The sequence below is a fragment of the Dictyostelium purpureum genome (genome assembly GCF_000190715.1).
Source record: "Dictyostelium purpureum unplaced genomic scaffold DICPUscaffold_6, whole genome shotgun sequence".
Lineage (NCBI taxonomy): Eukaryota > Evosea > Eumycetozoa > Dictyosteliales > Dictyosteliaceae > Dictyostelium > Dictyostelium purpureum.
Window position 1 is genome coordinate 27,843 of NW_003519343.1, and position 27,158 is coordinate 55,000.

At 24.9% G+C, this 27,158-nt stretch overlaps 10 protein-coding genes across 10 annotated transcripts; 5 read left to right on the forward strand and 5 right to left on the reverse strand.

The window, feature by feature from the left end:
- The first annotated feature begins 1,001 nt into the window (after positions 1-1,001).
- DICPUDRAFT_52171 (uncharacterized protein) lies at positions 1,002-2,692 on the forward strand. Its single transcript, XM_003283253.1, has 2 exons — positions 1,002-1,876; positions 1,952-2,692. The coding sequence occupies exons 1-2, from the start codon at positions 1,137-1,139 to the stop codon at positions 2,622-2,624; spliced, it is 1,413 nt and encodes a 470-aa protein (XP_003283301.1). The 5' UTR covers positions 1,002-1,136; the 3' UTR covers positions 2,625-2,692.
- A 264-nt stretch (positions 2,693-2,956) lies between these two features.
- On the forward strand, positions 2,957-4,114 carry DICPUDRAFT_52175 (60S ribosomal protein L5). The gene is made up of 2 exons (XM_003283254.1): positions 2,957-2,973; positions 3,180-4,114. Exons 1-2 carry the CDS (start codon positions 2,971-2,973, stop codon positions 4,053-4,055), a joined length of 879 nt encoding a protein of 292 aa, XP_003283302.1. The 5' UTR covers positions 2,957-2,970; the 3' UTR covers positions 4,056-4,114.
- A 37-nt stretch (positions 4,115-4,151) lies between these two features.
- Positions 4,152-4,784, reverse strand: DICPUDRAFT_91080 (uncharacterized protein). Its single transcript, XM_003283291.1, has one exon. The coding sequence runs from the start codon at positions 4,662-4,664 to the stop codon at positions 4,206-4,208; it is 459 nt and encodes a 152-aa protein (XP_003283339.1). The 5' UTR covers positions 4,665-4,784; the 3' UTR covers positions 4,152-4,205.
- A 1,351-nt stretch (positions 4,785-6,135) lies between these two features.
- On the forward strand, positions 6,136-7,167 carry DICPUDRAFT_74298 (uncharacterized protein; the record flags this gene model as incomplete). The annotated part of the gene is made up of 1 exon (XM_003283255.1): positions 6,136-7,167. One exon carries the CDS (start codon positions 6,136-6,138, stop codon positions 7,165-7,167), a length of 1,032 nt encoding a protein of 343 aa, XP_003283303.1.
- A 5,437-nt stretch (positions 7,168-12,604) lies between these two features.
- DICPUDRAFT_25577 (uncharacterized protein) lies at positions 12,605-13,063 on the reverse strand (the record flags this gene model as incomplete). The annotated part of the gene is made up of 1 exon (XM_003283292.1): positions 12,605-13,063. The coding sequence occupies one exon, from the start codon at positions 13,061-13,063 to the stop codon at positions 12,605-12,607; it is 459 nt and encodes a 152-aa protein (XP_003283340.1).
- Positions 13,064-13,367: 304 nt separating this feature from the next.
- DICPUDRAFT_52181 (uncharacterized protein) lies at positions 13,368-16,705 on the reverse strand. The gene is made up of 3 exons (XM_003283293.1): positions 16,171-16,705; positions 15,596-16,063; positions 13,368-15,373 (listed from the first exon to the last, which is right to left on the reverse strand). The coding sequence occupies exons 1-3, from the start codon at positions 16,403-16,405 to the stop codon at positions 13,575-13,577; spliced, it is 2,502 nt and encodes an 833-aa protein (XP_003283341.1). The 5' UTR covers positions 16,406-16,705; the 3' UTR covers positions 13,368-13,574.
- A 689-nt stretch (positions 16,706-17,394) lies between these two features.
- DICPUDRAFT_18880 (uncharacterized protein) lies at positions 17,395-18,509 on the forward strand (the record flags this gene model as incomplete). The annotated part of the gene is made up of 2 exons (XM_003283256.1): positions 17,395-17,867; positions 17,936-18,509. Coding segments are annotated over 2 exons (1,047 nt in total), but the record flags the coding sequence as incomplete, so codon positions are not given.
- Positions 18,510-18,887: 378 nt separating this feature from the next.
- DICPUDRAFT_93429 (methionyl-tRNA synthetase) lies at positions 18,888-21,277 on the reverse strand (the record flags this gene model as incomplete). Its single annotated transcript, XM_003283294.1, has 3 exons — positions 18,888-20,751; positions 20,792-20,967; positions 21,135-21,277. 3 exons carry the CDS (start codon positions 21,275-21,277, stop codon positions 18,908-18,910), a joined length of 2,163 nt encoding a protein of 720 aa, XP_003283342.1. The 3' UTR covers positions 18,888-18,907.
- Positions 21,278-22,133: 856 nt separating this feature from the next.
- Positions 22,134-25,231, forward strand: DICPUDRAFT_52183 (uncharacterized protein; the record flags this gene model as incomplete). The annotated part of the gene is made up of 7 exons (XM_003283257.1): positions 22,134-22,557; positions 22,693-22,870; positions 22,947-23,134; positions 23,312-23,598; positions 23,671-24,502; positions 24,570-24,637; positions 24,944-25,231. 7 exons carry the CDS (start codon positions 22,134-22,136, stop codon positions 25,229-25,231), a joined length of 2,265 nt encoding a protein of 754 aa, XP_003283305.1.
- A 184-nt stretch (positions 25,232-25,415) lies between these two features.
- DICPUDRAFT_146978 (uncharacterized protein) lies at positions 25,416-26,946 on the reverse strand (the record flags this gene model as incomplete). The annotated part of the gene is made up of 2 exons (XM_003283295.1): positions 25,416-25,840; positions 25,911-26,946. 2 exons carry the CDS (start codon positions 26,944-26,946, stop codon positions 25,416-25,418), a joined length of 1,461 nt encoding a protein of 486 aa, XP_003283343.1.
- Between the last annotated feature and the right edge of the window lie 212 nt (positions 26,947-27,158).

A 27,158-nucleotide genomic window follows, 5' to 3' on the forward strand; every position in this document is an offset into this window, starting at 1 on the left:
ATAATTTGTACTTTTATAAGCATTTGTGTTGGTTGTTGTGGTTGTGTTGGTTGTTGTGGTCGAACCGGTGCTCGAAGATAATGGTGGTGTAGCTGGAATTTTAGGTTTAATTTGAGATGGTGGTTTTAGTCCACTTGTTTTTGGTGTTGAACTATATGGTGAGGGCGATTGCTTAATTGGTGTTTCTTCTAAATCATTTATATGTAATTGTTGTTTTGATCTATCATTTTCTCTTGTTGGTGATTTAATATTTGGTAGCATATTATTATTTTATATTTTATTTTATTTTATTTATTTTATTTTATTTATTTTATTTTATTTACTATTATACAAAAACTCTATTCAAATTAGCATTATATATTTTATAAATTGTTTATTTATTTTTAAAGCTATTATTACTCTACTATTAAAATTTTATATTGTGATGTTGACAATAATTATTAAATAATAAACCTTTTTTATTCCTATATTTGCTGTTTGTGTTCAAAATTGATTATATTAAAAAAAAAATGAAAAATTAAAAAAAATTAAAAAATAAAAAAAAAATAAAAATTTTTAAATATTTGAAAAAATATAAAAAAATATAAAAAAAAAACTAGTGTAATGATTATAACAAAACAATATTTATGTCTTTAAAGATTGTGATTTTATTAATTGATAATTAATTATAATAAAAGAAAAAAAATTAAAAAAAAAATAAAATAAAAATAAAATAAAAAAAAGTTTACTAAATTCGATTTTTTTACTATAATTGTATTATTTTTTTAAACCATTTAATTTTCAAATTAAAAATTGATATAACTATTAAAACAATTAAATATAACTAAAACACCCAAATTCCAATAATTAAAAATGACGAACTATATACGCTTTCATATGAACTATTTTTTTTTATTTTTCTTAAATAAAAAAATCTTTTTTTTTTTTTTTTTCCATTTTTTTATTTTTTTTTTATTTTTTTAATTAATTTTTTTTTTTCAATAACAATATAAAAAAATTAAATTTTAAAAAAAAAACCTTTTTTTTTAAAATATTATATCTCCTTATTTATTTATTTATTTAAATTTTAGATATAAAGAAAAATTAGATTTTTTTTTATTAATATAATAATAGAATAAAAAAAAAGGTTAGTCAAAATGTCTGATCTCGATGCTTATCTAGGGTCATTTGGGTTTCCAGCTGATCAAATCAAAACAGTGATTTGTTTATTAGCATCATACCCATTCGCATATTTATTAAGAAAGTTACCAAATGCAAATTTAAAACACATGTTAAATATATTTTTGGGTATTGCCTATTGCACATGGTCATTAGGTCAATGGAGTTGGGTACACTCATTCATTTCATCATTAATTTCATACGGTTTATTAATGGTATTACCAAGACGTTATTCACAATTAGTAGTATTTGCATTTTGTTTAGGCTATTTATCAGTATCCCACATCTATCGTATTTGGACAGATTATATGGGTTGGACTTTAGATTTCACCGGACCACAAATGATTTTAACTCTCAAACTCACTAGTTTTGCATGGAATCTTTCCGATGGCTCAAAACCAGATAACGAACTCTCTTCTGATCAAAAGAGAAGATCAATTAAAAAACTCCCAAATCTTTTAGAATTCTTTGGTTTCGTTTATTTCTTCCCAACATTTTTAGCAGGTCCAACCATCGAAATTACTGACTACCTCGACTATACCTCTGGCAAAATGTTCAAAGACGAAAAACTTAAAGGTAAAATTCCAAACTCTTTCCTTCCATCAATGAAAACATTAGGTTATGGTTTATTCGTTTTCCCATTCGTTATTCTCTCAGGTTATTTCCCAGTTTTAGATTTAGCTGACCCATCCTTTGGTTTCGAACCATTATATTTAAGGTATATTTTATTTAAAATTATTTTTTTTTAAAAAAAAAAGCTACAATATTAATATTTCTTTTTAAATTATTATAGAATTATTAAAATTCATATTCATGTTGCATTAACAAGATTTAGATATTATTTCGGTTGGTATATGTCAGAAGGTTCTGCTGTTTTAAGTGGTATTGGTTTCAATGGTTACACTAAAGAGGGTAAAATTCGTTGGGATCGTATTACCAATGTTTATCCATTAACTGTCGAATTTGCATCAAATATTAGAGATATTTCAAATTGTTGGAATATAGGTACTAGCGATTGGTTAAAGAGATATGTATATCTTCGTCTTACCCCACCAGGTTCTAAACCAACTTTCTTTGCCACTCTTGCCACATACGCTGTCTCTGCTTTCTGGCACGGTTTCTATCCAGGTTATTATATCTTCTTTGCCGCTTCAACTTTCCTCACTGAAGTTGCTAAAGATATGCGTCGTAAAATCCGTCCATACTTTGTCAAAGGTGCTGATGAAAAACCAATTCAACCACAAAAGAAAATCTATGATATCCTTGGTACATGTCTTTGCGAATGGTTCCTCTCTTTCTTTGGTGCCTCTTTCCTCTTTTTAAATTCCGAACGTTCAATTCAATTATGGAGATCTTTCTCTTATGCCCCAATTATACTTTTATTATCAACCTTTGTTTTATTAAGATTTGTAATCCCAACCCCAAGATCAAACAAACCAAAAGTAATTGAAAAGAAACAAAATTAAAATAATATATTCAATAAAAAATAAATAAAAAAAAATAAAACTATATAAATAAAATAATTTATATAATCAAAAATAAAATAAATCTAAAAAAAAAAAATTCTCATATTTTTATTAATTTTATTTATTGATCTTCAAAATACCAAGTTAAAATTCAGATTAATTCCAATTTTAAAAACAAAATTTTAAAAAAAAAATAAAAAACCGAAAGCCACAGGGCTTTTATTTTACTTTTGTTTTTTTTTTTATTTTTTTTTTTTTTTTTAAAATTTTTTTTCATTTTTTTAAAATAAAAGTTTTTTTAAAAAATTTTTTCGTATTAGTTGATTTACACACAGAAAAGAACAAAATGGTATGAATATATATAAAAAAAAAAACAATATATTTTTTAATAATATATCATCAAAACAATATAATAAAAATAATCAATTAAAATAATTAATAACAATGAATAATATATCAATAAATAATAATATTTAAAATAAAATAAAAAAAATAATAATACTCATAATGAAATAAATAAACAAATAATTAATATTTTCAAATTATTTTTTTTAGGGTTTCGTCAAAGTTGTTAAAACTAAAGCTTACTACAGCAGATATCAAGTCCAATTCAGACGTCGTCGTGAAGGTAAAACTGATTACCAACAAAGACACAGATTAATCACCCAAGACAAAAACAAATACAACTCACCAAAATACAGATTAGTTGCTCGTATTACCAACAAAGACGTTGTTGCCCAAATTGTCTACTCTAAAATCGTTGGTGATTTCGTTTTAGCCTCAGCCTACGCTCACGAATTACCACGTTATGGTGTCAAAGTCGGTTTAACCAACTATGCCTCATGTTATGCTACCGGTTTATTATTAGCCCGTAGATTATTAGCCAAATTAAAATTAGCTGATACCTACAAAGGTCAAGAAAAAGTTGACGGTAAAATTTTCTTAGTCAAACCAGTCGACGACAAAGCCAGACCATTCAAAGCTAACTTAGATGTTGGTCTTGCTCGTACCTCAACCGGTTCAAAAGTCTTCGCTGTCTTAAAAGGTGCTGTTGATGGTGGTTTATACGTTCCACACTCTGAATCCAGATTTGCTGGTTACAACGCTGAATCAAAGAAACTCAACGCTGAAGTTTTAAGAAGCTACATCTTTGGTCAACACGTTGCCAAATACATGTCACTCTTACAAGCTGATGACGAAGAAGCCTACAAAAAACTCTTCTCACGTTACATCAAAGCCGGCGTTGCCTCAAAAGATATCGAAGAAATCTACAAAAAAGCCCACGCTGCCATCCGTGCTGATCCATCACCAGCTGCCAAGAAAGACCGTAAATACGAAGCCAAAAACAACAAACTCGTCCAAAGAACCCTCAGACAAAGACGTGCCCGTATTTCACAAAAGAAAGCTTCACTCAGAGCCAAAAACCTTTAAATTATTTTTTGTTCAGTTCCTTACAGTTAATAAAATTTAATTTTTTTTAAAAAAAACCCAAAATATTCAATTATGTCTCACATTTTTTTTTTTTTTAAAATGATTTAATTAAATATAATTTTATTTAATTAAATAATAAGTTTATTTGTTTTAAAAATTAACTGAAAGAATAGATAATGTTGCTGGTTGATTTTGGCCTACTAAAATATAACCAAAAACATATGAGGCATGTGCATTAATTGATTGTTGGTATGATGGAAGAGATAATACACCACTTGGAGATTTGACCATATTCCAAAGTGATTGTGGGTCACGTAAATTTAAATTAGCAGTACCAATGTTGATTTGTTTGAGGTTATAGTTTGAATTATTTGAAATAGTAATGTCATATTGAGTATACCATTTTCCAGCATTGCCATCATACCATATGTTTACTACTTTAGATGACAAAGTAATTTCGGTATAGCTACTACGTGGGGTACAGCCTGGAACATTGTTGAATGTACGACAAATGTCACTATTAGAGCAAACACCATTACCACATGGATAGGTTGCAGCTGAAAAAGATATTGTTAATAAAGCAAATAATAAAACAATGATATATTTCATTTTTTTTTTTTTTAAATTTTTGAATGAGTGTATTTAAAGATTAATTGTTATTGTTTTTTGTAAATGATATTTAAAATTTAAAAATAAATGTGAATTTATAGTTTTTTTTTTTATTATTTAATAAATCAAAAATAATTTAAAAAAAAAATAATTATATTCTTTTTAAAAGTTTTTAAAGTTTTAAAATAATTATTTATTAGTATTTTTTTAACTTCCAAATTAAGAGAAGAACATTTAAAAAGAAACTCAAGGGTTAGAGATATTATAAAAGAATTATTAAAAAAAAAGATTTAAAAAAGAAAAGGTTTTTAAAAAAAAACAATATAATTATATTGAATATATGGGAAACTACCATTTAGCCTTATCGCATTTTTTAAAATTCTTTAAAAAAAATCATATAAAGTTAATATTAAGATGCTAATACTTTTAGTTTATTTATTAATAACATTGTTTTTTTTTATTTTTATTTTTTATATTTATTTTTATTTTTATTTTTTTTAATAAAGATATTTTGAAATATAATTATACCATCTTGTGTAATTAAAAATTATTACGTAAAATTTTTTTTAATTTATTTTATAATAAAAAAAAAAAAAAAAAAATTTTATTTATTTTCTATTGGTTAAAAAAAAAAATAATAAAAAAGAATAAAAATTTATTTTTAAAAAAAATATAGTTATTTAAAAGAAAAGCTTAATCGAGTATTTAGCCAATAGATTTTTTTGTTTTAAAAGTTGTTTTGATAAAAAAAATCATAGGTTTGATTGTTTTATAAAAATATAGTTTGGTTTCGGGTTTTAAAATTATTTTTATATTATTTTTTTTTGATTTTAAAGAACCAAACTCATATTTTTATTAGTTTTAAAATGAATAAATTATTCATTAGTTTAATCAAAGGGTATACACATTAAGAATACCTTAGAGCAGTTAAATCATTGGGTTAGATATCGGGGTTTCAGTTCATTAAAAGATCTTGGGGTTCGAACCTTTTAGAAAAAAAATCTCAATTCTTTTTTTATTGAAAATTATAAAAAAAGTTAGCTTTTTTTTTTTTTTTTTTTTTTTTTATAATTATATAAAAAATATAAATTTCTTGGACTACCAAAATATTTAAATATATTCAAAATAAAATATTCTTCAATAATTGAAAAATGAGGAATAATTAATTGTTAATATTTTTAAAAACTATTTTTTTTTTTTAATTAATATGAATTTTTTATAAAAACCTTTTTTTTTGTATTAAAAAGGAATGTATTATCTATCATTCCCAAAATATTTTTTTAATTTTTTAAAATATTTTTAATATAAAAAAAACAAATTTAATCTTTAGATAATTTATTTATCTTTTTTTTTTTTAAATATTAATTATTTATTTTAAAGTTTTTTTTTTTTAAAAAAAAAAATGGAGATAAAAGTTTTTTTATTTTTTATTTTTTTCATTATCATTATATTTATTAAATTTAAAATTAAAATGAATAATAATAATATTAAAAATAATAAAAATATCAATTATAGTATACCAATAGTTGATTTTTCAAATTTAGGAACTAATCAGGGTAAAATTAAAATATCAAAAGAAATAAATGATGCTTGTAGAGCAAGTGGGTTTTTTTATATAGTAAATCATGGTATTGAACAATCAGTATTGGATGAATTGTTGGAATATACACAGAAATTCTTTTCATTGCCGTATGATGTCAAAATGAAATGGAGAGTGGGAGGAGTTTCTAGAGGATTGTATGGATACTTTGGAATTGGTAAACAAGTTATTGTTGGAAAAGATTATAAAGAAGGTTATTATTTGGATATTGAAAAAGAATGCGATGGCCATTCATTATACCCGACAAAAGATGAGGAGGAAATGTATGGTTTGGTAGGTTTTAAAAATTTTATTGAAAAATACATAGCAATAGTTTTAAAATTATCAGATACAGTATTTGAATTAATTGCACAGAGTTTAAATTTACCTATTGATTATTTTAAAAATAAGTATACTTTTGACCCAGCTACATTTCTATCACTACTTAAATATCCATCAAATGCTAAAATAGAAGGCGATGACCAATTAGAAGATGAAAAGAAGTTTGGTATCGGTAGACACACTGATTGGCCTCTATTAACTTTTTTAACACAAAGTCAAATTGAAGGTTTGCAGGTATTAGTAGGAGATACATTTATTGACGCACCCCCAATCAAAGGTTCATTTGTATGTAATGTTGGTGACTTATTCGAAATCATTACAAGAGGTTACTTTGTATCAAGTTTTCATAGAGCAATTTATAATAAATCCACAAATGACCGTTATTCTTTTCCACTATTTGTTGGATCAGAATTAGATGTTCCGCTTGAGGTAATTGATGGTTTCAATATGTTTCCGTTAAAAAAGAATCCAAATAGACCTCATGATCAATGTGACCAATTTTATAGTTTTAGGGGTTCTTATAGACAATATTATGAATATAGATTAAAAAATACTTTTAATGATTATTTAAATAAAGATTAGTTTTTTTTAACAACTCCTCAAAACTTCATTCAATAAAAGACATTTATTTGTCAGTTTTTTTCTGTGTTTTAAACTTGTTCCCCCCTCAAGTTGGGATTCATGAAAGGGATTTATCGCCAGGAAGATAAAATATTTAAAAAATTTTAGCATCTGTAGGTTTCGATCCTACGACCTCAAGGTTATGGGCCTTGCATTCTACCCCTGAATTAAGATGCTATATTGATATATGCATTCAAAATATTACTACTTAGGGTTTTTTCTTTTTGCCTTGAAAGATGAACCAAAAAAAAAGTCCCAATCCAAGAAAGAAACTATCATCCTAAACAATATGGTTAGAAAGATGATAATAAAACCCAAATATAAAGATTTTTGGTCTCAACTCTTACCAAAATCTAGAATAAAAATAAAGAAAAACGATCAAAATATCAAACAAAGAATATATACATACCTAGTGAACATATTATAACAATATATTAATTTATATACCATTCCAATAAAACAATAATTACCATTTGTTCAAATCAGAAAAATCACAATGGAAAGGGAAGTCGTATTATCTGGAGATATTTGCTGAAAGCATTGCTTAAGATCTTCGAATCACAATGCTGTTTCTGCCCAGAAAAAGAATCATCAGAACACATTTTTCAAGTGTCCATGGGTCAATAAATCGATACAAAAAATAATAAACCTATTTTTAAAAGATACTCTGTACGACCCTTTTGTATGGGACGAACCTAGAAAGATATAGAACCTTATAGATTAATTACAAATTACATACGCCTTGAACCACTTTTTTTTTTTATATAAAAAAAAATAAAAAATTGCATATAAAAAAAAAAAAGTGGTTCGAGGTGATAAAAATTAAACAACCAAAACTATATAACCAAAGTGGCAAGAATCACCTGAACAGAAAATTTTCAAATGCCCATCGATTTATAAAACAGTCAAGAAATAATAAACAAAATTCTATAAGAAACCCAAAACGACCCAATTAAATAAAATAGGTATTTACCAAACTAAAAAAACCATTTTTATCAAATTTAATAGCAGAAGAAATAAGAAACCTTGTAAACTTCACCTAAAAACAAACCTCATCAGATATCTTTAAAGTGAAAATACCAACACAGATAATTAAAAAAACAAAAAAAATAAAAATTTTATTTCAAAATTAAATGAGAAAAATTAAATAACTGAAAATAAAAAAAAATAAAATTCCTGTTAACCTTTGGTTAACTATTAAAACAAAAACAAAATAATTAATTAAAGGGCTAGCCTTTGCTAATACTGTCAAATTGAATGGTTGCGACAAAAAACTCAACTAAGATATTTAATAAAAAAATTCTGTGTAGGAAAAGTTTTTCCACAAGACTTTAATGATTTACAAAAAAATTATGTCATTTATATAAAAAAGTTAAATAGAAACAAATAAGATATCGATTGAATAAATAAATTTTAAAAAAATAATATTTGGGGAAAAAAAAATTTAATTTTAGTTTTTAAAAATTCAATATAAAATATCAATTTTTTTTATTTTATTTTTCCCAAAATCTTTTTTCTTAAAAAATTATTAAATACAATTATTATTTCCCATAACAATTTTTTTAAAATAAAACCATACATAATTTAAAACCAAAATAAACTTTTTACTTTCAAGTAAAGGCCATGTTTATTTACACCATACAGACTCCAGTATCTAATATCATTCAGAACTAGGTTTAGTGTGAGCCCTGGCTTATCTAAAACTTTAAAAAAATTAAATAATCTAAGTAAACACCTGATACCTTTACTTTTTATTTTTTTTTTCCTTTAATAATCAAGTTTTTTTTTGAGTGAAGTTTCTTCGCAATATTTTTTGAGATCGCTATTTAATCTGTAATTTTCACTTTAAAAAAAAATAAAAAAAAATAATCTGTAATTTAATTGTTTTGCTTTATTATAACAACATCATATTATTAAACAAATAGGGTAAAAAATGATGGTTTTGTATGAATACTTCATTTTATTTATAGAATTAAAATTAAAATTTATGAAATTTAAAAAGAAAAAAGAAAAAAAAAATAAAAAAAAAAATAAACTGTTTAAAATCATTGAGTAATACAGAATACAATTCGTATGCAACATCAACTGTTTTTTTTTTGGTACTCCAACATTTCAATAGCAACATCATCAAACTTAATAGATAAATCATAGTGATTAAAAATTATCGTTATTGTTTATCGTTTTTTGGATCATCTGGAACAAATTTATTCAAAAACACAATTTAGTATTCAATACTATTTTATCAATTGTAAAAAAATTAGATACTAAATTATTTCATGAAGAACTATATTCAATAAAAAGGAAAATGGTATACAAAAAATAAACATATTGTTTATAAAAAATAAAATTTTATTATATTTCTAATTAAATTATGACACAGTAATAATTTGTGGAAATGGTAAACATCTGAATCCTTTTTACTATTGTTTCTATATTTGTTATTTGCTAAAGCTAATTATTGTTGTGATACTATCGTTACTAATATATTGAATTTTTTGATTTTATGGTCTATTATTAATATTAATTTTTTTTTATTTTTTTTTTTTTTATTTTTTTTTTTATAAAAAAATTATTATTAATTAAAAGTTTTTTTTCAAGCTTTAGGGTTGATATAAATTTTCATGATGATGATGATGATGATGATGATGATGATGATGATGATGATGATGATGATGATGATGATGATGATGATGAGGAAATAAAAAAAAAAGGTGTGTAATAAAATAATTAAAAAATAAAATTATAATGATTTTTTTATAATTAAATTTAATCTAAAAGTCCACTTAAAGTAAAGTATAATAACTATATTTTTTTATTTTAATATTCATTCCTTAAGAAACTTTCATTGTTCAATTTTAATAATTCAAATAATATTATTTAATTAATTATAAAAAATAAATAAATCAAAAATTAAATAAAAAAAAAAGAAATAATTAAGTAAATATATATAAGAAAAACAAAGTATAACAAATAAACAACTTATAAATGATTAAGTATATATTATTTGTTTGATAATTATTTATTTTTATAAAATATCAATATCAATATTGCCAGTATTTCAGATATTTTATTTTCTTAGTTTCTAAAGCTAAAAAAAATAAAGGGCAAATTTTTTGTTAAAGGTTTGAAAAAAAAAAAAAAAAATACCCCATAATTTTTTTTTTATAATTTTTAACACAAAGATTTTTTTTTTTTCAAATAATTTTATTTTTTTTTAATAAAATTTTTTTTGGGCAGATCACAAAAGGATTTTTTTTTTTTTTTTAAAATTTTTTTTTTTTAAAATTTTTTTTTTTTTTATAAAAATTTTGATAGAAATGTTATGAATCACACACTATAAATTTAAAAAATTTTTCTTTTTATTTTTATTTTTGTTTTTGTTATATCACAAACAAATAATTGTATATTTAATTATTAGAATTTATATTTATTATTTATTTATTTATTTATAACCAAAGTAGTTACATCTACATTACTAATCTATTTTATTATTATTTGCTTAAGTCACGCACAAGCTTCTTTCTAATGTACCCAGACAATTATGGTGCAGTAACCAAATGGTAATCGGTAGACTTTGTCTTCACTAGAAAATGCTATAAAACTCATAAGGGAATATCCTAAACTCGGTTTCTACACTCCCAGTAAAGACTACCATGTTATTATTTGTTCAATGAAGTGTCCAGAGGAATTCAAAGAGGCAGCAGACGAATTTCTTAAAACTTCATTTAACCAAAAATACTTTGAATACGGGTCCTGCATCTCCAAGAACATCCCGTTGCCATCGTTGCAGAGCTAAATAACTAGAAATACGTATTCAAAAACACACCATTGCCATCGTTGCAGAACTATTCCATCTGATGAATAGGGTTAAAGTAAATAGTGAGAGGTCATCGTTGATAAATGTGATAACTGTGAATGTTATTCTTGGAATTTGAGAACAATTAATAAAAATTCTCAAGTTTCTTGAATTATATTCACATTTATCACATCTATCAACGATTACTCTGTCACCATTTATTTTAACGGTTGTTTTTGTATACGTGGCCTTCCAGTATATCTTTGTATTTTTTGTTAATAAAAATTTAAATAAAAAATTTAATTATAAAAAAATTTCATTGTTTTTTTTTTATTCATTTTTTTTTTAATCGTAACCAAAGATTTTTGTATTCATTAATATTATTAACAATTCTATGTTTTTTTTATTCTCTTTTTTAATTTTGTTTTATTTGAAGAAATAAATTAATTTTAATAAATAACTTTACAAATACAAAAATATAATAATATAGGAAATTAAAAAGAAGAATAGTAAGCCTAATACTAACTTGCTTTATCAACTCCAAATCACTATCAATTGAAGATTTTAAATTGTTAACCATAAATTAAAATATAATAAATATAATAATTATTTAAATTTAGTTTTATAACTATATTCTTCGTATAAAAATAATTTTATTTTTTTTTATTTGTTTGTTTGTTTGTTTGTTTATTTGTTTGTTTGTTTGTTTTATTTTTGGATCATGTTAATTTTTTTGAGAGTTTTTTAAAGTTTTTTTTTTAAGAAATCAAGTGTGGCCCAAATTATATAAAGTAAAAAATTATTTAAAATAAAAAAAAAAAAAAAATTTTTATTATTAATTTATTATTTTTTATATTTTTTTGTTTTTAATAAAATTATTGATTATTTAAACTATTAAAATTTATTGATTGTTAATATGGCTTTTAAATAGAGAATTTACATGATATAAAATCATTTTCATTAAATAAAAAATATCATTGTGGAATTATAAATAATAATTTTATTAAAATTAAATATTATTATTTGAGATTTTTTATTCCCCAAAAAATATCTTGAAATTTATTATTCATTTTTTAACAAAATGAACCTCAAATTAACAATATCTTTTTATTTTTTAAAAAAAAATTTTAAAAATAAAATTACCCATAAATTTTTTTTCAAAATTAATTATAACACTTTTTAAATTTTTTTAAAAATAAACTAACAAGAATTCCTTACAGCATTTTATCTCTCTTTGAATTCGGTTAGTATCGAAAGATATTGGGGTTCGAATCCCCGTTGAAGAAACCTTAAAACTTGAATTCTGTCAATTTTACTAAAATATATTTTTTATTTTTTTAACATATTTAATATTTAATGCCAGAAAGAATTGATTACAGCCTACCTCTCAGGGTTCGATCCTCTTTTACGCGGGATCAAAAAATGAATTGATGTGGCCAAACTTTTGAACAGTGTTGTACATACAAGTATAAAATACACCAAAAATCAAAACACAATAAATAAATAAATACTGATGAATTAATATCATTAAATATATTGGTCATTTTTAAAAAAATAATTACAAATATTTATTTAATAAAAATTATAAACTTTATTTAATTTTCAATAACCAATTGAAGCTACTTTTAGGCTTGGTATTGTTTTACTTTTAATGATAAAACCAAATTTATAGCATTGATTTGAATTTATTGTGTTTTGATAATAAGGTAGTGTTAAACCACCATTATTAATAATTATATTCCATATTGAGTCATCACTATAGAGTGAATCACGAATTGACAATGTTTCATTAGGAACAATAAAAATATTTCGAAGGTCTTTAGCACCATTGTTTATTATTATGTACTCTACACTCATAAATGTATCACCACCACGGCTACCATCCTCCCATGTTCCCATTAAAGCAGATGTAATTTTAACTTCACTTTTATTTTCTTCCACACAACTGCAACCATCATCTTCTTGTATCGTAACTTGACCCTCTCTGCAATAATTAAAACCACAGTAATAACCTGAAACTATAGAAACTATTAATAAAAAGATAAATAAAAGAGATTTCATTTTTGAAAGTATATAAAATAATAATATAATAAAATATTTTTTATGATAAATAGTGTTTTTAATTTTTAAATACAAAATAAAAAATTGGTTTTAATTAATTTAATATTTTTAATTTTTAAAGAAAAAAAAAATATAACCATAATTATTCTTATATGCGATATATTGGTTTTTAAATCATTATCTTTTTTGGTTTTTTGGGTGAGTGCGAGTGTGTTTAAAAAATTCTAAAAAAGAAGGTTTAAAAATATTGTGTATCTGTATAATGTGTAGTAATAAATAAATATAAAAGTTAAAGAATAAATTTAATGTTTTTTTTTATAATTTTTTTTATTTTATTTTTTTTTTCATTTTTTTTTTGTTTTAATATATCTTTTTTTTTTTTTTGTTTTAAAAAGAAAAAAAATTTAAATTATTTATGTGTATATATAAAGTGGTGTAGTTATTATTTGTTATTGATTAAATTATTTTTTGATTTTTTTTTTTTTATAAATAAAAATTATTAAATTATTATTTAATTAACAACTAATGGGTTTTGTTTCTTTTTACCTTTTTGTTGATGTTGTTGTTTTTTTTGTTGGTGTTGTTGTTGTGATTGTTGTTGTTGGTGTTGTTGGCCGTGATGTTGTTGGTTGTGATGTTGTTGACCATGGTGATAGTGGTGGTGACCGTGGTGTTGTTGGTGACCCATTTGTAAGTGTTCATTATCACCTTTCTTTCTGTAGGAAGTACCAAATTTAACATCATAAATACGTTCGTTTTGTTCAACGAAATCGACTAAAGATTCTGAATAATGTAAAGCGAGGTATTGGAATTTAGTTTGTTCGGCACGGAAGGTAATTGATTCGGTTGAGTGTTCCATTGAAGCTGAAATTTCGTGATTAACCATCATTTTAGCGACAATTGAGTGAACGTGAGCCTTTGGTAATTGGAAACGATCAGCTAATTCGGCGATGAGAATTGAATCATATGAAGTTGAATAGGTAAATAAGAAAGTTTTTAATGAGACCTCTTGAATGATACGAGTAAGTTTTTCACGAACTAATTCTGGTTCTGGAATGGAGCTCCAGAAACGAAGAGTGTTGACGTGTTCAACACATTGTTGCCAGTCACCAGCGGAAAGGGCTTTACTAGCTTGGTAGATGATATCTTTGCTGGTTTCTGATGGAGCAATGAAAATTTGACGGTCAACACTATCCATGTGACGTTGATAGAATTTACAAGTTTTGAATTTATTGTCAAATGGACGATAAGCATTTTGTGGAACAGCAATTAACATACCAGAGATTAAATTAACAGTTTCGATTAAATCGATTGGGATCCACATATGAGCTGGAAGCATACGAGTAGTTTCTTCGAGTTCACGGACGGTATCTTTTTCAACGGTTTTACTTTGAACTGAAAGACCTTGAGCTAAAAGATCTTTACGGAGACCAGAGAATTCAACAACACATTGTTGGGCTTCAGCAATATGACCACTACGGAAAGCGCAAAGACCTAATTGGACCATAGCACGATTGAAAAGAATTTGAGTTGAAACATCCATAAGAGTTGGGTTATCTTGGAGATGGCTCATAAGCATTAAATCACGAGCTTCGTGGAATTTATTATTGATGGCACTGAAATAGATATTACAAAGAATAGTTCTAGCATTGAGACGTTCATCACCAAATTTGTAAATGAATGATGAGAGTTTGCTCATTAATTGAGTTTGTTCATCTAATGACATTGTGTTTGGAACAATGGTATTCTTGAGGTTGCTTGATTTATAATAAATGTGTTCAATACGACGAATAGCAATTTTAGCAGCAGATTCGGTATTTTTGGCTTGTTCGTAGTATTGTTGAAGTTCAGAACCTAAATCTAAAATAACTTGTTCATCTTGAAGACGGTCTAAATATTCTTTGGTTGGATAATTGATAGATTGAAGACTCTTTGAGAATTCATCGTCTAACATTTCAAATAAAGCTAAAAGATTACCATGAACAACAACTTGACCTTTTTGGACTTCTGGTTCTTGGTGTTCGAGTGCTAAAACAAAGTTTGGATTCTTTCTAAGGATTTCTAAAAGTTTTTTAATACCTTCAGCAACTTTGGTCCAGGTTGGAATGGCAAGAGCAACTTTTACACTAGCAGTATCAAATTGAGCAGCAATTAATTGGTAAAGAACAACAAAGGTTTCTTTTTCGCCTTGAATTAAAGAATAAAGATATTCGAGTTGTTGAATTTGTTTAACTGGATCAGTCTTTAATTTACCTCTAGCAGCAATAACTTCTTTAACTTTTTTCATAACTTGTTCTTGAGTTAATTTTTCTTCAGTTTGTGGAACGGCAGCAGCAGCAGCAGCAGTACCAGTAGCAGCAGCGGCTGGTGAGGCAGTTGATGGTGAGACAACAGTTGGTGCAACCTTTCTTGTTGCGGTTGCTGGCTTGGCAACTGGTTTACCAGTATCCTTTTTAACTAACCATTTATTAACAGTGTTGTCATCGTCAGAATCATCTGAAGATGATGAATCAGAATCACTATCGAATTCACTATCAGATTCTTCAGATTCTGATGAATCAGCAGCAGCTGTTTTCTTAAAGAATGATGATTTTTTAGTTGAAGCTGGAGTTGGTTTAACTGGTTTCTTCTTTGGTTTTTCATCTTCACTGTCACTTTCTTCTGATTCTGTTTCACTTTCCTCTTCGGATTCTTCTTCTGATTCATCGTCTTCACTATTATTACCTTTAGTGTCAGCAGAGTCGTTGGCTAAAGCTGGATTATCGTGATATGGTTTTAATTCTTTGCTGTAAAGATCACATGTTTTTTTTAATTTTTGTTTAATACTATTATAAGCTTTATTATTATTTGCATGTAATTTCTTTTTTTGTTCTGCTGATAAATCTCTGTGACTAACTTGAATTAAAAATAATACTTTAACAAATGATGGTGGGAAACCATCTTTTTCAATAATTCTAATATTTTTGTTGTTTGTAATTAATTTTGTAATAATATCAAATTCTATAAAGAAAAAAAAAGAAAACAATTTTAAAAAAAATTAGTATTATAAATTTTTTATATTTATTTGTAATAATGTTATATATATAATATATTTAATAATAACATACCTGATGAAACTGTAACCCAATCGTTGGTTTTAAGAGCATTTTTAACTTTTCTTAAAATTTCGTCATATTGGCTCCAAAGTTTATCTTTTGCTGATAATACAATTCTTTTTTCCTCAACTTCGTCTTCTGATGATGAAACATAACGAGTTGTTTTCTTTTGTGTTGGAACATCTGAATCTGATGAACTTTCACCTTCTGATTCAGATGATGAACCTTGTCTAAAAAAACGTGACATCTTTTATTTGTTTATATAAACCCAAATATTAAATTAATGTAAATGTGTCTTTAAATTTGATAGTTTAATCGCTTGACTTGACTTTTGCTTTCAATCAATCTAATTGTATATAATAGAATTATATTATCTCTTCTTGTTTTCAATTTGAATTTCTTCTGATTGAATTACGATTTGATTTTTTTCTTTTAATTGGTTTTTTTTCTGAATAAATCTGAAAAAAAGTTTATTAAATAAATCTAAAAAAAAAGCAAATTAAGTTTTTTTTTAGTTAACAATTAAAAAGAAAATATTTTATTGAACAAAAATAATCTATCTATATATAATTTGAAAAAAAAAAAAAAAAAAAAAATATTTTTTTTAAAAAAATTGGAAAAAAAAAAAAAATTTTTAAAATTTTAAAAAATATTTTTTAATTTTTTTTTTTTTTTTTAAAAAATTACACGAGGTTCAGACTGAAGAAACCGAGAAAAAAAAAATAATTTTAAAATAAAAAAAATAAATAAAAAAATAAAATAAAAAAAAAAACATATCCATATTTATTCATTGTTTAAATTATTTATATTATTTATGATAATAATATTTATATTATTTATATTATTGTTTTGTTTCAACCATTAATTTATTCCTTCCTTTTGAAAAAAATACATTTATTCAAATTTAAATGGTTATTTTATTTGAACAAAAATAAGAAAAGAAGAGAGGAAAATAAAGTAATTATTTTACTATTTTAGAAAAAAAAAAAAGTGGTATATTATTTTAAATAAAAAATAAAAAAATAATTATTTTTTTTATTTTTTTTATTTTTTTATTTTTTTAATTTCATTTTTTTGAAAATTATTTTTTAATAAATATTTAAATTAATAATTTTCCAAAAAAAATAATAATAATATATTTTATAAACTATAAAAATATTATATAGTATCAAATAATTTTTTTTTTATCTCTAACCCATAAAATAAATAACAACTAGATAAATAATGAAAGATAATAATGAAGGTGAAGATTGTATTGTAAATATAGGAGTTGAAGTCATCATAAATGAAAAATCAAATGTATCATTTAGAAGTTTAAAAGAGTCATTCGAGTTATTTATAAAGGAAACAAATAAACAGCAAGAAGTTATTAAATCATTATTATCACTTAAATCATTGGAGAGAACAATAACATATTTGGATCACCCCGAAAAAAATATAGTAGAGTATTACAAAGTTATATTATTGGGTATAACATCAAACAATTTATCAAATAAAATTCTCAGTTTTCAAAATAGTAGTAACGAGGTCAGTGATTGTCAGCTTCAAGATATTGATAAATTAAATGTTTCAACAATAAATTATCAAATATTTTTATATAAATTATCTCATGACTCACCACAAAGCGAATTAATTGATGAACAGGAATCATTCTCTCCATACCAGCAGTTATTGTTACCAAATAAATCATTCGAAACTCTATGGGAAAAGTAATTACATATAGATATTCAGTTTAAATAATTGTAATATTAATATAGGTTTTTTTTTTTTAATTTAGTTTAATTTATGAAGAAGGTTTAAAGTCAAATTTATTATCATATATGTCAACAATAGTTTTATTTTCAAAATTTAAAATAGATTCAAATATATGTTCAAATAATAAGGTTATATTTTTATATGGACCACCAGGTACAGGCAAAACATCGTTAGCAAAAGCATTGGCACAAAAAATATCAATTCTATACAAGGATAAATTTAGCTATACACAACTTATTGAAATTAACACACATAGTTTATTTAGTAAATGGTTTTCAGAGAGTGGCAAATTGGTAATGAGGATGTTTGAAAATATAAAAGAAATTTTAGAAGATCAAAATTGTTTTGTAATGATTTTAATTGACGAGGTTGAAAGTTTAGCAGCAGCAAGAAATGCATCAATTAACAGTGGTACAGAGCCAACAGACTCAATAAGGGTGGTCAATGCATTTTTAACACAATTGGATCAATTAAAAAACTTTTCAAATGTTTTAGTAGTTGCAACATCAAATATTACCAAAGCTGTTGACTTGGCATTTATTGACAGAGCCGATATAAAGCAATACATTGGTCCACCTTCAGTAAAGGCAAGAGAATATATTTTCCAAACCATCTACAACGAATTATTTTTAAAGGGTGTTTTAAAAGATAACGAATTTAATAATTTAGATGATAATCAATTAGATAGAATAGCAAAAATAACAGAAAATTATAGTGGTAGATCTTTGAGAAAATTACCAACAATAGCCATATCATCACATATATCTTTTACAAGTTTACCAATTTCTTCAAAAAAATTTACAAATATTTTATTAAATTATATAAATACAACAAATATTTCAAATAATAAATTATTAAATTAAAATATTATAAATTAATAGTTATCGACTTCTTTTTTTTTCTTTTTTCTTTTTCTTTTTAAAAATCTTCTAAAAAAAATATTTATTTAAAATTTGATTTATTTCTTTTTTTTTGTTTGATTGTTTTTTTTTATTTATCTAATTTTACCGGTTGATAATTTTTCTGAAACTAATGGTTCTGATTGATTAATTAAAAGTGGAGTTTTATTATAAGAGATGACATGATCGACACAGGTTAAATCGTAATGAAGGAATTCTTTTTGATAGTCGATTGATGGTTTTGGTTGGATTGACATACCTTTACCAGCAATTTTAGAGCCAGCTACAACAGCATCTGGATTCTTTGGAACTAAGAATGAGAGACTGTCTTTAGCACCTTTGCCATCATCAGCAACAATGATCATAGCTTCAGAGAGAACACCCTTAAATTTGCTTGGTTTAAGATTACAAACAACTGCTAATTTCTTGTTGAGTAATTCTGATTTTTCGAAATTGTTCTTAATACCTGAAACTACAGTTTTATTAACATCACCACCTAAATTAACCTTGATAATGTAAAGATGTTCAGCAGATGGATGGTCGTTAACTTCAGTGATGGTACCAATCTTTAAATCAATTGGGAATTCTGGACCAAGACCACTGAATTGGGTTCTCCATTTCTTGAGATCAGCAGCATCAATCTTTTTAACTAATGGTTCGATTTGTTTTGAAAGTTCATGACCACCTGGAATAGCATGTAAGTCAAATTTGGTTGAGTATTTGGTTGGTTCTACATTGAGTTGTTGATGAATTCTGTCAGTGAGTGATGGGATATATGGTTCAAAGAGAGTAGCTAAAAGTTTGATAAGATTTGTTAAAACTGCTAAAACGAGGGCTGAACGTTCTTTATCACCTTCCCATGGTTTGTTTTCTTGCATGTAAGAGTTACCTAATTTTGAAATGGCCATGGTAATTTTAAGACCTTCTTTAAGTGAGATCTCTTCAAGACTCTTAAAGTATTGATCGAGATTTTGATTGACTTCATTGATAAATTTATGGTCAGCTTCATTTAATTTGGTGTTATCAATAGTTGGTACAGTGCCTTGATATGTAGTTGAGATCATTTTAAGAACACGGTTAACTAAATTACCAAAGTTATTTAATAATTCATTGTTCTTAGCGTTGAAGTCATCCCATGAGAAGACGGAATCTGAGGATTCTGGACGGTTGCTTAATAAATAGAATCTCCAAACTTCTGATGGAATACCAGTGTTCTTAGCACCATCACCAAAAACACCAGTACCTCTTGATTTTGAGAATTTACCAGTTTCATAGTTGAGATATTCAGTGGTGCTGAGGTTGTTAAGAAGGGTGTATGAGTCTTTGGTACCAATTTGGGAGGCTGGGAAAATAACAGTGTGGAATGGAACATTATCTTTACCCATGAATTGAACAAGTTTAACATCTTCTGGATTCTTCCACCATTTTTCCCAATCTTTGGTGTATTCGGCAGTGATAGAGATATAACCAATTGGTGCATCAAACCAAACATAGAAAACTTTTTCTTTGAATTCTTCTAATGGTACTGGTGTACCCCATTTTAAGTCTCTGGTAATACAACGTGGCTTTAATTCGCCATCAACCCATGTCTTTGTGATTTGGATAGAGTTTTCACTCCAGTTACCATCGGCACTATTTCTCTTTACAAATTCTTGGACACTTGATTGTAATTGTGGTAAGTCAATAAAGATATGTTTGGTGGATTTAATGATTGGTGGTTTTGAACACATTTTACAACGTGGGTTGATTAAATCGGTTGGATTTAAAAGTTTGGTACATTTATCACATTGATCACCACGAGCATCTTCATATTGGCAATGTGGGCAAATACCTTCGACATAACGATCAGCTAAAAACATTTTACAAGTTTGTTCACAATATAATTGTTCGATTTCTTGAGTTAATGTGTAACCATTATCGTTTAATTTCTTAAAAATATCTTGTGCAATTTCGGTTTGGCTGTTGGTACTGGGTTCTACCAAATTTATCAAATGAAATATTGAACCATTCGTAAATTTCTTTATGAATTTTATGATATTTGTCACAAATTTCTTTTGGTGTGCATTTTTCTTGTAATGCTTTAGTTTCTGTTGCTGTACCATATTCATCAGTCCCCCAAATATAAATAACATTGTAATTTTTTAAACGGCAATATCTATAGTTGTTGTAAAAAAAAAAAAAAAAAAAAAAAAAAAATTAGTGTGTGTGGTTTTTTAAATATTATAAATAAAAAAATAAAAAATAAAGTAATCTAAATTGATTATCTTTTTTTTTTTTTTTTTTAAATTTTTGGATTTTAAAATTGATTGTTTTTATAATTACCTGGCATAAACATCAGCAGATAAAGTACTACCAACTAAATTACCAAGATGTGGAACATTGTTGACATATGGTAAAGCTGATGTAATTAAAATATTTCTTTCACCTGTTTTTGGGTGAACTGGATCTTTTGCTGGAGCACTCATTTTCCTATGAGTAAAAACAATATAATTTATATATAAAAATAAATGAAAATGAAAATGAAAAAAATAAAAAAAAAATTTAAAAAAAACAAAAAAAAAAAAAAAAAAATAAAAAAAAAAAGTTTTTTATTTTTTTTATAAAATAAAAATTTAAAAAAAAATATTAAAATTTAAATAAATTGTAAATTAATATTTCTTAATTAAATAGCACTTTTTTTTTTTTTTCAAAACATATTAAATTATTTAAATAATTTAATGATAATAAAATTAATATAAAATTAAAAGAAATTACCTTGTTTATATTTGGGGATGCGTTTGGTTTATAAATATATAAAATAACTTACACAAAGTATATCTATGTAATATCCATATTTGTTTATTTATTTACAATTAATAAAAAAAGTTTAAAATTTAAAATTTTAAAAAAAAAAAAAAAAAAAAAGTTTTTTTTTATTTTTTTTTTTTTATAATTTTTTGTATTTTGGTTTTTTTTTATTTTTTTTATTTTTTTTAAAAAAGCTTAATTTTAATTGTTTTTTTCATAATAGATTGTTTAAAGATTTCTATTTTCATTAAATAACTTCCATTGTATTTTATTTAATAGTATAATAATAGTTGATTTTATATTTAAATAGTATTAAAAAGAGATTTATATAATCACTGTATATTATTTATATAAATAACCATAAAACAACACTTTAATAAAACAATAATAATATTAAAATTTAAAAATCATTTTATTGGTTTTTAAATAAATATAAATAAAAAAATAAAAAATAAAAAAAGTATTAACGGAATGGGGCATACAGTACCGCCCCCACCATCAAATATTATTCATAATTGTGTTTCAATTGACGAAATGGATCCATCAAAAGAGACTATTCTTTTTGAGTATATACCAGGGATATTATATACCAAGCAGGTTTTAAATGGTTCAACTATTGATATAGGGTCAGATTCAGGTGTAATTATGATAGTGATGCTCAATGGTGATGTTTTTTTTTATCCCTCAAATGTTACTTTATTAGATCAATTACCAGATATATTCCTAAATTCACCAAACACAAATAATAATGGCAACAATGGAGCTACAGCAAACATGGGTTCAAATAATAATAACAAATCAAATAATAGTAGTAAAAAGAATAATTTAAAGTCAAAATACAACATACCTTTAAATTTATCACCAGATCACAAAGTATTTAATTTTGATTTCAAACAATTTGACCCAAGTGAAAGTTTTATATACAACTCTGAAAGTTCGGGATCATCATCAGCAAATAGTTCAGATAGCGAGGACGATATAGAATTAGTCAATAATTTTAATATTAATAATATAAACTTTAATTTCAATAAATCCAAAAAGAAAAATTACCAAAAATCAACTTCAAACGGTAAAATTTTAGAGGATTATGAAGATGTTATAAATAATAATAATAATTATAATAGTGACCCCGATAATATACCAGCTCCTCATGAATTTTTAGATTTTAATCCTATTAGATATAGAAGACCCAGAAAAATTTTAGTTAGCCACGATAAAAGGTTATTAATGATTATAGGTTGCTTTATTAAGGGTGTTAGCTGTTTAACAATGTGGGTATCTTTAATAATATTGGCATTTTTTACGAATTTATTATTAATACTTTTTTATTTTTTTTTTAATAAATAGCTATAGAATTGTGGAAGAGGGACCAAATTATTTTCAACTTATATTTTATGATTCAAGTTTTACATATGTAGATGCCTGTTTTTCATCAGATTCAACAATGATGACAGCAATTTTAGCCAGATACCCAAATTTTATATTTGCTTTACAAATTCCAGGTTTACAACCAAAACAAATTACTAATAATATCAGTAACAATAACAATAGCAACAATAATAATAACAATAATAATAATTATAATAATAATTACAATAATAATTACAATAATAATTACAATAATAATTACAACAATAATAATAACAATAATAATAATAATGCTGCTTATAACATGCTTATAAATTCAAAGATAAGTTATATTAAAACAACAGAATATCAAGAAAAAAGAATTAGTTTTGAAGCTAGAAAAATTGGACCACTTGCGATTGTTGGACCTGTAAAAAATTATAAAGGAGAACCCTATCATATGACACATATTGCATCAAATCCCAAAATGTCTGATGAAAAATTAAAACCATTCGAGTTTGTTACATGGAATGATGATAGTTTAGGCGAATGTTGTTTTTGGAATATTTATAAAACTCCAAATGACAATAATAGTTTAAATAAGTCATTACACCAGCCATCACAGAGTAATCAACCATCACCATCACAACCAGTATCACAGCCTCAACAACCAGCACCACAATCTCAGCAACCTCAACAACCTCAACAACCTCAGCAATCTCAGCCTCAACAACCCCAATCACAACAACCTCAACCACAGCAACAAAATTCACCATTAAAAAATATACCACAATTAAAATTTGAATGGATGACCAAGTTTATAAATCCAATCGTTCCAGATAAAAGTTTAATAGATAAAGAGGGTTTTGCAAAATCTTTTATTATAAATATGGAATTTTCACCAAATGGCGATTTAGTAATGGCAATAGTTAGAAGAGAGAATCATGACCAAAAGAATAGGTTATCAAATGGTATAGGTTTTCAATGTATCCCATCAACATTGGACTTATTAAACAGTAGTAGTATTAAGAATTTTGATGGCACACCAAATACAAACACAAATATAAATAATATAGGAACAGAAAACCAAAATTATTTTAAAAATAAAACAAATCAACAAAAAGGGACAATTGGAGGTGAAGTTTCAAGTCAATGGTTTCAGCTATCAGAATCAAATGATAAGAGTATAATTATAACATCAAAATGGACAGATTCATTATTTTTTGGAGGCCAAGACCAATATTTACCAGCAGTATTGATAAAAGAAAAAGGTATTTATGAGTTGGTTTCAAATAATTATTGTGCTCAATTTACCAATTCTTCAGAGGAGTTTATTAAAACTTGTGTTAACTTTATTCAAATGGGAAAATATCACAGATTATGGATCAGTACATATGGAATTTTATACTCAATTACTATGACTCCTAAAAATGATAAATATATTGATTGGATTCCAACTGTTTTCAATAGTATTAGCAACCAATCAAATATTCTTTCATCAAAATACTATAAAGTTTCACAAATGATTGGTTATAATCTAATAGACTTTACAAAAGGTAATTAATCATTTTAAAAATATATTTAAACTAGAATTTTATTAACTTTTGATATTTAAATATTTAGCCCAAGAAAATAGTTCAAAGAATCCAAATAAAAAGAAATCAACATCTATATCAGAGGAAAGACAACAGGTTATAAATAATATCAATAATTATCTTACCAATACTAATAATACTAATAATACCAATACTACAAACAATACAGATACCAATAATAATAATAATAGTAATAATAGTACTAATAATAATATTAATAATGATATTAATAATAATAATATTAATAATAATAACAATAATAATAATAATACTAATACCAATAATAATAATAATACTAATACTAATACTAATAATAATAATAATAATAATAATAATAATAATAATAATAATAATAACAATACTAATAATAATATAATTAATGAAAATTTGGGTATAGGGGAGGCAGAGGTTTATAGTTGTTTACATTTATATAAGTGTTGGAGTTGTAAATTAACTTTAATTAAACCTTTAATTTGTGGATATTGTAAAACAGTTGCATATTGCTCAAAAGAATGTCAAAAAGATCATTGGCTGGTTCACAAAGAACAATGTATACCCCCAACTTTACCAATGATACAACACCATAATCAACTCCACCAACAGCTTCAACAACAAAGTTTACAACAACATAATTTACAACAAAAAACTTTACAACTTTTAAATTTTCATCAACAAAACAATAAATTATAATAATAAACCAATATATAATATATTAATTAATAAAATAGTTTAGTTATAATATATTAATTACTAAAAAAGTTTTTTTATTATTCTATAAACCTAAAAGTTTTATTTTATTCTATTTCACCAAATAGGGTTTTTATTATTTTTTAAATACTATTTTTTTAACTTTTTTTTTATAATTAATGTTTGATTATTTTGATTGCTTATTTATTGCTTCTAATTCCTTTTCCGGGTCAAAATCAATATTGTTTACAAACCTAGGAACAGTTCTTACAGACTCTAATAGCTCTTGATTGGTGTATACAGGTCTTTCAAATTCCATCCACGCAGGTGCAGAGTATTCAGGTTTCCATGGGCATACAGATCTTAAAAATCTAAAGTATGGGAAGATTTCACCAGTTTTTGGGTGTACACGAGTGTACCAAAGAATTGAGGTGTTGTGGATTTGGTCTCTTGGGTCTTTGGATGATTGTAGTTGATGGAAACGAATTTGACTTAAACGCTCTAAACGTACTCTAAATGCCCACATAATTTCACCATGTGCAACAATAACAACACGTTTATTAGCACATTCTCTTCTTAAAGTGATAAAAGTATGTTCTACTCTTTGGCAAACTGTTGTATTATAAATAAAAAAAAATATTAGTATATAATTTATTTGAAATAAAAATAATTTAATAATTACCTCCTGCAATTGATTCCCCATTGGGTGGAGCCCAGAAAAAGCTATCTCTTTTTCTCATTTCCAAGTCATGGCTAAATCTTTCGTTCTTTTCAGTCCAAGAAATATTATCCATTTTACCTTTATCACGTTCACGTAATTGAATTTCTGTTAACCAATTTGCGTCTTTTAAACCCAATAAAGCTGCAGTTTCCATAGCTCTTACATACTCTGAGGTGTAATAACGGTCAAAAACTTCAGCAATATTTTCACGTACCCATTTTCCTGCTATTTTTGCTTGTAATACTCCCTTATCAGTTAAACGATAGACAGATGAGTGCTTTTTCTTGAATTCGTCAGTGTATGCAGAAAGATCACCTCTTTTAGATCTAGCTTGGGCTTCATTTCCTTCACTTTGACCATGACGTACCAAAACAAGCTCATATGGCCAATCAAATGAAATAAATTGTGAACCCAAAAATCCTTCTCTTAAAGCTTGTGAACCCAAACGCTTTTCCAACAATTCAAAAATTCTACCCTCCTTCTTTCTAATCTTTCTCTTTTTCTTTTTCATATTGGTCCCAATTAGTTGATTTTGCAATCTAGTAATTTCTTCATTCTTTGCTTTGGCTGGCATATCTTCACTATCGCTAAGATCGCTTGAACCACTATCTGAAGTTGAAATAAGTTTTCTACCACTAAAATACTCTGAACCCTCTTCAAAATTTGGATTTGCATCAATAACAACACCGCCCATCATTGGTGACATAATTGGGTTCTTTCTGGCTTCTTCATGGTTTCCTGTTGAAGTGGTTGTTGAAGTTGACTTATTCATTAGTGGCGATTGTTCATATTCTGTACCTTTAGTATCTTCTTTTTGAATCTCAACATCATCTTCGGTAGTATCATTATCATCGGCTGGTGTTGGATTATCTTCATCTAAATCTAATAATCTTTTTTTTGTTTTTTGTGTCTCTGGTAAATATTCATCATTATTTCCATTTCCATTACTACTATTATTATTATTATTATTATTATTAATATTATTATTTGATGACATTTTATTTTTTTATTAAAAAAAAATTTAAAAGAAATCGAATAATAAGATTAATATATATTAAGTTGTATTATATAATTATAAGGAATATAATTGGAGAGTGGTGGTTGTTTAAATGTAAAAATTATTTATTTTTTAAAAAAATTGTAATAATTGAAAAAATAAAAATAAAAAAATAAAAAAAATTAATTTAATTTAATTATAAATTTAATTTT